Below are 12,581 nucleotides of genomic sequence, written 5' to 3' on the forward strand. Positions count from 1 at the left end.
AGTGCCGTCTGCCAGACCGAGGAAACCAACCCTGCTCTTGTGTAAGGAGGCCCCCTGCTTCCTCCAGCGCTGCCTAGTGAAACTCGGAGCAAATTCGCGGGAGCCAGATCCTGTGTGAGCCCCCAGCACAGCCAGCAGCATGGCCCACATGGGGAAGGAGGATGGGTTGAGCACCGTGAGCTGCTGGGCACCCTGTCAGAGCCGAGCAGGGAGCAGCTGGCACCCGGGGAGCCCGTGCTCGGCAGAAATGGTGATTATGGCCCAGGGAAGGGGAGCGAGCCTGCTCCTGGCTCGGCATCAGGCAGGGATAGCAGGAGCGGATCTGTCTCCAGCATCCCACAGGCTGCTGCGGAGGATTAAATCCAACAAACCTCCCTCTGTTGGCAGTCACTGAGGATGGCTCTATTAAACGCGGATACATAAGAAACCTACCCGCTGCTGGGTGACTGTAGCCGAATGGAAGTCAAACATCTGCATGCCAGACACGCGGCATGTAGCTGCACACACTCCACGGCCACACCAGTGGCAGAGCCACTGTGGCCACCTTATACCAGATGGGTTGCATGAAGGGGTGCAGCTCATCTGCTCCTTCCTCTGTTTCCATCACCTCCACTGCCTTCCTCCCCTCCCCTAGCACCAGGCCAGCGAGAGGGGAGGGGAGCACAGGCATGAGGCCCACTGAGCACCCGCCAGACTCAAGGGCTTTGCTGAGCCCTCCTTTCTCTGAGCAGGGCCATTTCCAGAGGATGAGGCCATTTCCAAGGCGAGGAGGTGACTGGTGCTGCTGGCCTGGCTGGCTTGAGGCTCGTCCTGGGAGCAGAGGGGTGGAAGCGCCCCATGTCATGCCTGCTCTGTCCCTTCCTCCAGGCCTGCCACCTCAGCAGCCTGCAGGCGTTTCCAGGCAAAACAGCAGGGCACAGGGCTTTGTTCCACCTTAAGAGAAACATTTTTAAACATTTATTGCATTTATCCAAAGCAAAGCTGGAAACGGATTGAAATCAGCATAGTAGAGACCATGCAAAAAGGCACCCAGCGAGGAATGAGAAGAGGAAGAGCGGGCACAAGGCTCCTCGCCTCAGCAGGGCCGTGGCTTGGTGGCCAGCCGTGCTCCCGAGGGATTTCCCCACGGAGGCAATACACTCACACATCCCGAGGGGCAAACGCAGACGTGCAGTGCAGACATGCTGGCAGCAGGAAAGCCGCTCTGGGAGTGGATCATGTTATTCAAATGAAGCTCCCTGTTTCAGCTGTGTGCTTAGCCTTATTCTTTCTGTTTCCTCAACTGTGCCGCCGTTCCTGAATTTGTCACTCATTCCACTCGTCTGACCCCATTACACTTGCCCTGGTTCCCACCTCCACCAGCTCCCTGGCGTGCTTGAGGGTGATGGAGCACCGTACTGCACGGCCCAGGACTTGCCAAGCTCTTTCCAATTAGGACGTGGCTAAGGAGACAGCATCAGTAATAAATGGCTTCAAAGAACTCTCCCAGACTTTCCTATTTATTATACGCCAGTGAGATGCCAGTGCCAATGAGAAAAATCTTAAAATGCTCGTGAGATTCTGCTTGGGGACACAGATTTTTCTTTTGTTATTCATGAGTAAGAATTGTGTTTCCCAGGTAAATTCACCTGAAGCAAATCATTACAGTCCCTTATACGTACGGTTCTAAGTTTAGTTTGCTTGTGAATTTTCCAACAGCGTTTCTCGTTCATTTTTCAAGAGGCCAGCAGAGCTTGCAGTGAAAACAAAACCCTTCCCTTGAATTCCAGCCCCAGGAAATGCAGTGTGGAAAAGGCAGGCCAGTGGCTCCATAGCAGCCTTAGGTCCTTCATCCATAAGCTCTGCCATTCCTTCTGCTTCTTCTGAAAACCAACCAGGAGATGCCCCGCATGGGGCAGGGAGCCCTTCAACAGTAACATTAGGAGCCAGCATTTCATTGCATCCATTGGTCACCCCCTGCCCCTCTCCTTCCCAGCTCTCCTAAACACACACTTGTGGAAATGTTTGAGACAGAGAAACTGCTCTCTGCTCAGGCCTAGGGAGCTCCTTCATCTCATCTGCACGTACCGAGTACCCTGACAGGACCAACATTTCTTCTGAATAATTTATGGTGTATGGAAATGATAATAACATAGAAATCTGCTATGATTTAGTTAATTATGAATAAGTAATAAGGTAATGCTAGCAATACATTTAACTGAAAAACCTATTTATAATGAAATGATTTCTTATAAATAATTAGAGCAAAACTGCGTGTTGAAACTCATCACTTGCATGTAGGGCCTGGTCCTTCCTGCATGTCTGCTGTAATGTTACCTACAGGGACCCCTGTGGAACCAGTGAAGTCAATGACAGAGCTGCTGGCAGGATGGCATCCCATTCGGGTGGGTTATAAGGAGAAGGGATTGCAAAGAAAGATGCTTTTGTGTGTGTGTTGCTGTTGTTTTGTTTTTTAAGCCAACTGAGAGCCAGCAGTTCAGCCCCTAAAAGACAACCTTTGCTTTTCACCTGGTGGTTAAAGACACCTTATTTGCCATCCTTAAGCCCACTTTAAAAGGCAATGAAACCCAAATGACACTACTTCCCACTTATTGCTTACCATATGTCCTGCACACAGCTGGCCAAAACCACTGCTGTGTGGCTCTGTACAATGGCTCCCAGTAGTTTGGACCCCAACTAATATGGTTGTGGGTAGCATGATAAAACCCAAAGTTTGGTTACTGGGAAGTGATGGGAAGAGGTCCACCTGAAGCAGCATGCCCCATGCCATCTGAGCAAGAGGGATTAAATTCAGGCTGCCATCTGTAGTCTGTCTTTGGTGCCAGCTTGGACTTGAGCTCAAAGGAGTGATGAGCAATGTAGACCAGCTACCTTCCAGCTCCCACCATCAGCTGGCAGAAGTAGGGCTGGCACCTAGGGTAGCTCTCTTAAGTACAAAGTCCCCATGCAGTCCTTTATCTTCTCTTTGAAATCAGGCTTCAGCACACTCCAGCTTGTCCTGGTGCTGCTCACCACTGCTGGAGGACTACATGGAGATATGTAGCCTGTGAGCCACCAGCTGTCCCCCCTTGGCCATCAGCATCAGGAGATGGGCAGCACCTGATCACTATGGAGATGATCAGGAGGGAGCCCAAATGAACTCTGAGGTCCCTCTAGTGAGAAGGTTGAAGGTGGCCCAAATCCAACCCTCTAGGGCAGTACCTTCCCCTGTAGGCACCTCTGAAGGTGGTCTCCCAGAGCAAGTGCCTGCAGCACAGCGATGCTGTGCTCATGTAACAAGGGCTCAGCTCCCCAGGGAGCCCAGAGAGCCTACACAAAGCAGCGCTATTGGTGCTGCTCCAGTGCTTAGCAGACTGTTATCCATCAAACCGGCACTAAAATTGGCACTCCTTGTAGGAAAGGAAGGGATCCACCCCAAAACACTAAATGTCAGGAAACTTTACTGACACGGGATGAAGAAACACATGCTGCCGACATGGCTCAAAATGTCCGTGCCGGGCAGATAACACAGAGGCAGCCTCACGCAGCCGGGCTGCCGGCCTGCACCTTCTCCCTCACAAGGACCCCACAACACCAGTGGGGCTGCTGCCCTCCCTGAGGGGGCAAAACGTATTCAATTTGGGGGTAAAATGTATTCAGTTTGGGGGTAAAACGTATTCAGTTCGGTTATGGACACAGGCTCTTTGTCTCAGAGGGCTTCAGAAGGGCTTACAGAGACATAAGGGCTCTCACAATATGAAAGTAATCATCGAAACAGCCATTTAATGGCACAGCTAAACATCGTTGCTTCATGCTGTTTATCATGGTTTGTTTCCTATGGGAAAGCCAGAAGACGCAGCCTACATGCCTAAGCAGAAATTTTGAACAAATTACAGTCCCTGGCACCGCACGTTAAGGCCCCAGCAGGGCCCATTCAGCACTCTTCTTCCGAGGTACGGGGAACCAGAAACCCATCACAGTTCCTGCATGAAGCGTTTTGTTGTCCGGCGTTAACAAAGACAGCACAGTGCTTTCTGCAAGAAAACACTCCTTCCCTCTGTAATTTCTGAAGGCGGCTTTGCCCCAACTGTGTTCTCATAGGGAAAATCGCCCGAGCCCCGTCCAAACACCACAACTAAATCACAGGAAAGTCGGTGGGTTTCTTTAATTATTGCAGTCCAATTAAGTCTTAGAAATGCGATGGAAAAAGGCGTTCTTATAGTGGGTTCACTCCACTGCAAGGCATGAAGTCAGATCTGCAAAGACGTGAGTCAGTGTGCAGGAGCTGATTTATTTCCTGATTCTTCTGACATGAATGAAAGGTGATGTTCAGCAGCACCTTTCTCTGTTCCCACAAAAGTCTTTCATGGAATAGCCTCATGTTTTGAGCTAACTATTAGCCAGGGATGATGAATCTTAAAAGAGAAAATTATTTGTTCCTACTGCTTAGCAGCAGCTGAGTTCAGTAAGTCAACAGAAATAAAAAGAGTTGTAAATAGTCTGGACAAAATTAAACGCTTCATTCCATTATACAGTTATTGCCTAATATCTGTAAGTCTTCTTACTACTAGACAGTTGGAGAGTATGACAGTCCTATAAAAAAGGGTTGGAGAAAAACTGGTTTTCTGGTAGAAGAAAATGAATGGAATCTATGTTGTTTTGATTAAAACAAAACCAAAAAATCTTTGGGCCTCCTTTGGTTCAGAAAGATATAAAAAGTACAACAATAACAACAACAAAAAAACAAAGCCACAGGAAGAAGGGGGAAATCTGGCTGTCTTTTTTATGGCCCTGGTGCAGGTGGCATCCCCAGACCCCATTACCAGGGGGAGAGCTCCCTCCCGAACCCTATGGCAGTCCCCTGCCCAGCAGCTCCTGGGGCCATGCAGGAGGCTTGTCTCCAGCTGCTGGGGAGCGACCTGGTGAACCAGTAACCCCTTTCATCTCTGTTTACTCGTCTTCTGTTTGTTTTCAAATGGTTGCCAAAAAAAAAAAAAAAGGCACAGGGGGGAGGGGGGAGTAAATGTTTTGTAGTGGAAAAGGGTAAAAGAAAACGCATACTTTGCATTTTTCCAGTCCGTAGTGAGTGAGCAACAGCTGCCCTCCTTTACAGGCTGAGGTCTCCAGGAAAACCAGTCTCCTGTGTATTCCCTGAGGGCAGCCCCACTGTGCTGCTGAGCTCCTGTGCCTGGCCCCTGCCCTCTGTCCCATGGGGAGGTGGGGGTCCCGGGGCCATGCAGGGCAGGAGGGGTTCGGGTTCTCCCGGCTGCCTGCGGGGCAGCAGGGGCTGACAGGCAGCGGTGCTGCTTGCAGGGTTTCCTGAGTTAACAGCAATGGGAGGAAGAGGTGTGGGCTGCAGCGGGAAGCTTGCGCCAGCTGCTCCTGGCGTCTCCATGAGCTCATGGTACACGGAGCTTCCACCTGATGCAGCATTTGGAGGTTTGGCATTTACTCTGCTAGACCAATCTCTACAAAAACGCCTCTCGAGCAGCAGAAAGAAAAGGAAATTTGGTTGAAGTGTGCATAAAAATAACCATGTGGTTGTCACTCTAGCAGGCTCCAGCACACCTATGCCAATCAAACAGGATGAGAGTACGGACCCTAACATGTGCTTAGGGAATCTCTAAATATCCTGTGCGAGACATCTGTGTTTCTTATTTCCCGGGAGAAAAGCTTCTTGAGCATCCATGAGCATCTAGGGGGCTATTTGAGTCTGAGCCACAAGCCCAGGGCGTGCTGCGGCAGCTGCCCGAAGGCAGTGAAAGAGTTACTTGGGAGCTGCAGCCCTGGGAGCGTGATGTAGCGGGGAACATGCCTCCATTCATCTGCTGCACAGCCTGACCTCGGCCGCAGAGGAAAGGCGGTCCCGCTCCTGGGAACAAAGGAGGAGGGGAGGAGGGTGACTCAGGAGTCCTGGTGGCCCTCATGTCATCCGTGGGACCAGCCCGGCCATGGCATGGGAGGTGCCACCCCACGGTACTCACCAACGTCAGAAAACGAAGCTATGTTATTTGTTGCCCAGATGCACTTTCTGTTTTAATTGCCGCGTTCAGGGAAAAAAAAAAACATGTTTTGAGCGATTTTTTTTTTTTTTTTACTCGCCTCATTATCTCTTGGAGTGCAGGCTTGAAGTTGTAGTTTATCCCCAACCGGATTGTGGTGCCTAAACAAGCCAAGTCCACGTTGGGGAAGGGCTTTTTTAAAAAATTATTTTTCAATTGCTCCAGCTGGAGCTCCCCAAATGCGAACACTTTGGGAGGAGAAATACAACACGCTGAGGGCTAAGCCTTTTCCAATCTAATTGCTGGCCGCTGCTCCGGAGAAGCTGAGGCTGCAGCAGTCAGGACTACGAACGCCTCCATTCACGACAAGCTCAGCCACTGCTGGTGCCACGAATTTTACGGTCCGGTGTTTTCCCTTAGCAGATGCTGCTTCCCCGTGCCAGCAGCAGCCATGCCCTAACAACCCCAGACCCAACCACCACACAGCGTGCCCACAGCAGGGCCTGGGTGCCACCACGCAGGTGAGCCACCCCCCAGGGTGTCCCCAAGCAGCATCCCACTGAGCACGGCCACCCCGCCAGCAGGGCGAGCGGGGCTGGCCCGGGCACAGAAGGAAAGGATCCAGGGGCTCTGTTGACATAATAAACCACTAGAGAGCACTCTCAAATGTATTTATACCCTTTTCCTAAGTGCTACTTCATAAAAACACGCGGTTGCCATGGCCTGGTTTACAGCGCATCTAAAAAGGGAGCTCCAAAACAGACCAGGTTTCCTGAGGCCACCACAAAGGCTGTCAAAGCCTCCCTTGTGCTGTGCCTTCCCGCCCGGGGGCTCCGCACCCCCGCCCCGCCTCTTGCCCCGTGCTTCGGCCTATCTACAAATAAATGTCAGAAGTAGTAGCTAAAAAAAATAAAACAAAACATTGCACTTAGGCAACTATAGCTTTTGCTTTTTTTTTTTTTTTTTTTTTTTTAATATATATAGAAAGCACAAGAAGTGTTTAAAGCTCTTAGTTTCCTGTATTTAGTGCAAAGAGTGGGGAAAAAAATTATGCAAAAATTGCACCATTGGACTTTATCAGCTATGAACAAAAGCACCATGCAGGTGACCTCCCAGCAAAAAATATAGATCTTTTAAAAAATGGGATGAAAGTGGGTTTGGGGGGGAAAAAAAAAATCACACATTCTTCATTAAAACACTTTTAATACTACACAAATTACAGTATCACCTTTTAAAAAGTTTAAAAAGTAATATTAACAGTAGCACTGTTGCAGTTAAAGCATTTCAAAATAAGAAAAAGAAGAAAAAAAAAAAAAAGAAGAAGAAGAAGAAAAAAGCTTGTAGCCCAGGAAGGAGTGAACTGGTAGAAATGGAGAATCCACCGGTGTTGGAACTGAGTAAAGCAACAGAAAGGCAAAAAGCAATGCTGAATTTGAGAAAAACAAGGTATGCATGGAAACCCTCAGATTCTGAATGTTTTGTTTCCTTTTGCACTTCTGCAGTTTCAGGGTGACCAGGACCAGACAGAATGGAGGCAGGAGGCCTGTGGGCCAGCTGAGCCAGCACAGGCACTGGGCCGTGGGCCCGGGGCCTCCCACCGTCCCCTCCACCCCAGGGTGCCACCAGAGCCTGTGTCGGGAGGAGGGTGCGTGGCCTTTGGGCCTGGGCACGGTCACGGGGGTGCCACTGGGCCCCAGCGAGGCCCTGCTTTGCCGGGAGCAGGCCCAGCCCTCACCAGGCTGCACACCAGGCCGCCCCATAGCACAAAAGGGGGGCCTCTGTAGGAAGGTGTCGGGGTTTCGGTTTTGGTTTTGGATTGAAAGTAGGGATACCACCTTAACCAAAAACATGAGCTCCATACCACAGGAGGTATTATGCCAAGCAACTTTGAAGAACTTGTTACCATCTATCAGCTCAAAATCCATTTTCTTTTTTAATAAAGTGCCTAAATACACATTTACACAGATCATAGTGGTTCCAAAGAATCCTTTACAGTTTTTATATATATAGGTATATATATAGGTATATATATATATAATGTGCGTTTTCTTCAAATTGGCTAAATGTGTTTACATAAGACACCAATCTTGACTATAGGTATAAGTTTTAAAGCGTAATATTGACTCAATGAATTTGTTTATCATGCAAGTCTTATCTAATATTACATTGACCTGTAATATGGAACACAATGTAGTGGGTGTGCTCATTAAACACTTCATAAAAAATTACTGTGCATGTGCAGATCTGATCTTCAAATACTAATAATGACCATTTCTTTAGAGAGAGAGAAAAAAAAAAGTCTTCCAAAAAAGATCTACTCTGCATTAAATTGCAGTCTGAACATTATCACAATAAGAACAGTTGACTCAAAAGCACCCAAAATTCTTCAAATTAAAGTCGGCTGAACAAATTTTGCCTCCTCCTTCTCCTCCTCCTCCTCTAGCACCAAGAGTGTTTATTAGCCTGTCCCAGGGAAGGGACGACCTGGCCACCCCTTTGCTCAGAAACAACCACTTATAACCCAGTTATAAACACCTCAACAGAAGGGCTCGTCCAGCTGCAGTGTTGCCAACGAACTATAAACAGCACAAAAACATCACTATAAGACTCAACTATTTCTAGTAACCAATGATTTATTGATTTTAGAAGTCTGCTTGGTGATGCAGAAGCGTGATCAAAAGAAGTGGCTTTACAAAAGAGTTCTCCAAAGTAGCTTAAAAGGCAGGGCCGTGGCCATGATGTGAAGCCCTAATTGCTTTCATTTCAACCAGTTTATATTTTCATTTTCAAAGAATAGCATTAGGTTTGTTTCAAGCACACGTAATAAGGAAATTACAGGTTTCCTCCACCCACATTTGGGCTGTCACTGATATGCCCGCAGGCAATCTGGCAGAACCTCAGTCGCTGCTGTCATTGTACCACACTGTACCTGCCACTACTTGGAAACACCATGTCAGCGATAGTAACAATAGCAACAGCACCAGAGGTGACTGATAAGCAAACTCAAAGTCCACCTGCACTATCTGAAAATTAAAAGTAAAATTAGAAAAAAAAAAAAAAAAATCAGTCTCTCCCCCACATCCCCATCATTGTCCAAAGACACAAAAAAAACAACTTAAGTGACGCTGAAGACCTTCAGAGATGGCAGTGCTACGTCGGTGCATTCACCAATCGTGTCATTAGGTTGGCTATCAAAACTCCACGTTATAGTATGCAATTGGTGAACAAATGCAGTTTTGTAATCTTACAACTGATCACGTGAACTGCGGTCAACTTTGCCTTAAAAGAAAAAAAAAAAAAAAAAAAAAGAACAACAAAAACAAACCAACCCAGAAATCCCTAACTCAACAGCGCCTCTCAGACACCTCTCCACATCCTACTCCGAAGGCAACTTCCCTTGAGAAACACGGAGGAATTTTGGACTCGATCCGGCGGATCTGCCGCCGCAACACGAGACAGCCGTTTCTGGGAGAAACCCCTCGTGCTCCCTACGCTCGCCTGGCTCGCGGGGTGGCAAAGAGCGTCCCCGCCACGGCTAGCCACGCTGCTCCCCAACCACCTCGGACCGAGCCTGCATGCGACCAGCTCTACAGAAACAGGGGCCAGGAATAAGGAATCACAGACAGTAAGGCGATCTTTACAATGTCAGAAAGTGTATTTGGCATTTAAAAAAAAAAAAAAAAGGAAAAAAAGAAAAGAAAAAAAAAAAGAAACAAGTGCATACAAATACAGCTAGAAGCATTTCTGGTTTGCCAAGTGCTCTCTAAAAAAAGCAGCGCAAGTCACAGCCTACATTGAACAGTAACTGTCACCAGGGAAGCACAACAAATAGTTGCTATAACAAAAGGGAAGGAAAAAAAAGGGGGGGAAACAAAAAAAAAGGGAAAAAAAAGGAGAAGAATTAGAAGAAATGCCTTTATAATAAGTACATACCTTTTGTCTTCAAAAAATATAGAAACACAATGTATTCAAAAAAATCAAAATTATACAGCCATGTTTATGAAGTCTACATTTCCCTTGTCTTGGAGATATATATATATTTATATATATATATTTATAGATATATACAGAATTCAAGCAGTTTGAGTTAAAGGTGGCGTCGGGCCGCGAGGCCGGCAAAGTCACGAGTCTCTCTCCTTTTTGACTTTCACATCTCCGGCCAGAATGGTGGCGATCTCCCCCTGCATGAAGGCCCAGGGGACGTTGGAGCCGACCAGGGGACACTTCTCCCCGCTGGGACAATACACCTCCCCGCTGGCTCCCTGCTGCTTGATACTTTGCCGGGAGCAGGGGAAGCAGAACTTGTGGGACGGGACCGAGGGGCACTGCACAAAATGGGTGTCTTCCAGGCGCTCGTGGCACAGGGTACAACACAACGGGACGCTGGCGGCGAGGGACGAGTCCGGCAGGCTGGCGGGGTGCACGGGCTCCAGCCCGCCCGTCGCGTTGGCCCCCTGGCCCGGCACCTCCCTGCCGGGGCCCAGCCTTCTTTGGTTCATGGCGGAGGGCGAGGGGGGGCTGCTGCTGTTCCTCCTGGTGGTGGAGTGGACCTGGTTGGCCTCTTTGGAGGCGTGGTTGCCCCCGGCATTGTCCGCCACCAAAATGAGCGCGGCCATGGGGGACTGGCCGTTCTGGGCCGCCTCGGGCGGCGTGGTCCGGTTGGAGTGGGGCGAGGCGGTGGGCGGCGGGGGCGACATGAAGGAGGTGGCCGTCAGCGGCATCTTCATCCCTTCCGACGAGGTCGGCAGCCAGGGCTGCGCCTCCCCGTTGATCTTCGGGGGTCCCGCCTCGCCCTCCGGCTCGGGGGACGGCTTCCTCTTCCGGGCTGCCCGGGCCCCTGGAAAGCAAGGCGGAGAGGAGGAGGAGGAAGGTTAGAAGGCATCGCAGCTGCAACGCTAACCCCGTGAAAGCGTCCAGGTGTCGGCGTTGGCGGGCACGCCTGGCCACCGCGTGCTTGAAGCCACTCCATGCCCAGAGCCACCCTGCGCCCCACACCACCCCGTGCCCAAAGCCGCCCCATGCCCCACGCCACCCCGAGCCCAATGCCACCCTGAGCCCACCTCCGGGTGCCCGCGGCGCCTCACCTGGCTTGGCCACGGCCCCGTTGGTCTCGTAGCCCAGCAGCCGGCCGCCCGCCATGCCCGGCTCCTTCTTGAACTTGCTGTCGAAGGGGGGCACGGCGTGCCCGCCGTGCTGGTGCAGGGCCAGCAGCGTGTCCCGCACCGTCTTGGGCTTGGCCAGCCACTCCTCGCCCCCCGCTCGGCCCTTGCCCTCGGCTCCCAGCTCCGCCGCTGCTGCAGCCGCCGCCGCCGGCAGGCTCTCCGCCGAGCCGCGCTTCTCCTTGGCTCCCCCGTCGTGCTCCCCCGCCGCGCCGCCGCCGCCCGACGAGGAGGACGAGGAGGAGACGGAGCCGGGCCGCTTGTGCCCCAGCTCGCCGGGCTGCCCGCCCCCCCCGGCCGCCGCCGCCGCCGCCTGCGCCGCCGCCGCCGGCTGCTGGGGCACGGGCACGGCCAGCGGGGCGGGCGCGGCCGAGATGGCGGCCAGCGAGGCGGCGGCGGCGGCGGCGCGGCTGCCCAGGCTGCCGATGGCGGCGGGGAGCCCGGCGCCGTTGACCAGCGGCACCAGGGTGGGCGGCACGGCGTGTGTCCGCCGCGGGTTGGGGCTCTGCCGGTTGAGCTCGGGCGGCTCCTCGGGCTTGGGGAAGCCGTTGGGCACCAGGATGCCGTTCACCTGCCGGCCGCCGCCGTACTCGGCGCCCAGGCGGGGCGGCGGCCGCTCGGCAGCCAGCGGGTAGCGCTCCAGGGGCTGCGGCGGGGGCCGCGCCGCCGCCTCGGCCGCCGCCGCCGCCGCCGCCGCCGCCGCGGCCGCCGGGTGCCCGAGCTGCTGCTGCTGCTGCGCCAGCAGCTCCTTGGCGGACAGCGCCGGCTGCTTGGCGTGCGGCGGCGGCGGGGCCCGGCCCTCGGGGAAGCAGCCGTGCGCCCGCTTGAGCTGCCGCGCCGTGTCGATGACGAACTCCACGCGGTCGGCGCCCTCGTAGTTGACGCAGCCCCGGCACACGGGCTCGGTGAAGTCCCAGATCATGGCCCAGGGCATGCGGGGCAGGTCGCACAGGTAGCACGACTGCCTGCGGGAAGCAGCCGCCACCGCCGCCGACGACATGTCCCGGCCCCGGGGCAGCGGCGAGCGCCCCCCGCTTCTGCTCCGGCTCCGGCTCCGGCTCCGGCTCCGGCCGCCGCCTCCTCCTCCTCCTCCGCCGCCGCCGCCTCCTCTCGCCACCGGAGCCCCGACGGGGCGGCTGGGGCGCAGCGGCACGGTCCGCCCGGCGCCCTCCCCCTCGGCTTCGTCTTCCGAGCGCTGCCCCCGGCAGGCAGAGCCGCTGCGGGGGCCGCCGCTGCCCGGGCCGTCTCCGCCGGCGGCGCTCACAGCGCGGCGGGGACGCGCATCTCCGCGGCGCGGCTGGCGCAGGGCTGCGGCCGCTGCCGCCCGCACGGCTCCCCCGCTCGCTGGCTACTACGGGGCGGCGCGGGGCGGCGGGGGCCGGCGCGGCGCGGCGGGGCGGGGCGGGGACTGCCGCGGGGGCCGGGGCCGGGGCCGGGGCTG

The 12,581-nt window shown here is 53.4% G+C and overlaps 1 protein-coding gene across 1 annotated transcript; it reads right to left on the bottom strand.

Annotated features, from left to right (window-relative positions):
* Positions 1–9,882: 9,882 nt before the first annotated feature.
* IRF2BP2 (interferon regulatory factor 2 binding protein 2) lies at positions 9,883–12,269 on the bottom strand. The gene is made up of 2 exons (XM_027453749.3): positions 11,066–12,269; positions 9,883–10,818 (listed from the first exon to the last, which is right to left on the bottom strand). The coding sequence occupies exons 1-2, from the start codon at positions 12,138–12,140 to the stop codon at positions 10,103–10,105; spliced, it is 1,791 nt and encodes a 596-aa protein (XP_027309550.2). The 5' UTR covers positions 12,141–12,269; the 3' UTR covers positions 9,883–10,102.
* Between the last annotated feature and the right edge of the window lie 312 nt (positions 12,270–12,581).

Source organism: Anas platyrhynchos, chromosome 3, assembly GCF_047663525.1.
Source record: "Anas platyrhynchos isolate ZD024472 breed Pekin duck chromosome 3, IASCAAS_PekinDuck_T2T, whole genome shotgun sequence".
NCBI classification, from domain to species: Eukaryota; Metazoa; Chordata; class Aves; order Anseriformes; family Anatidae; genus Anas; species Anas platyrhynchos.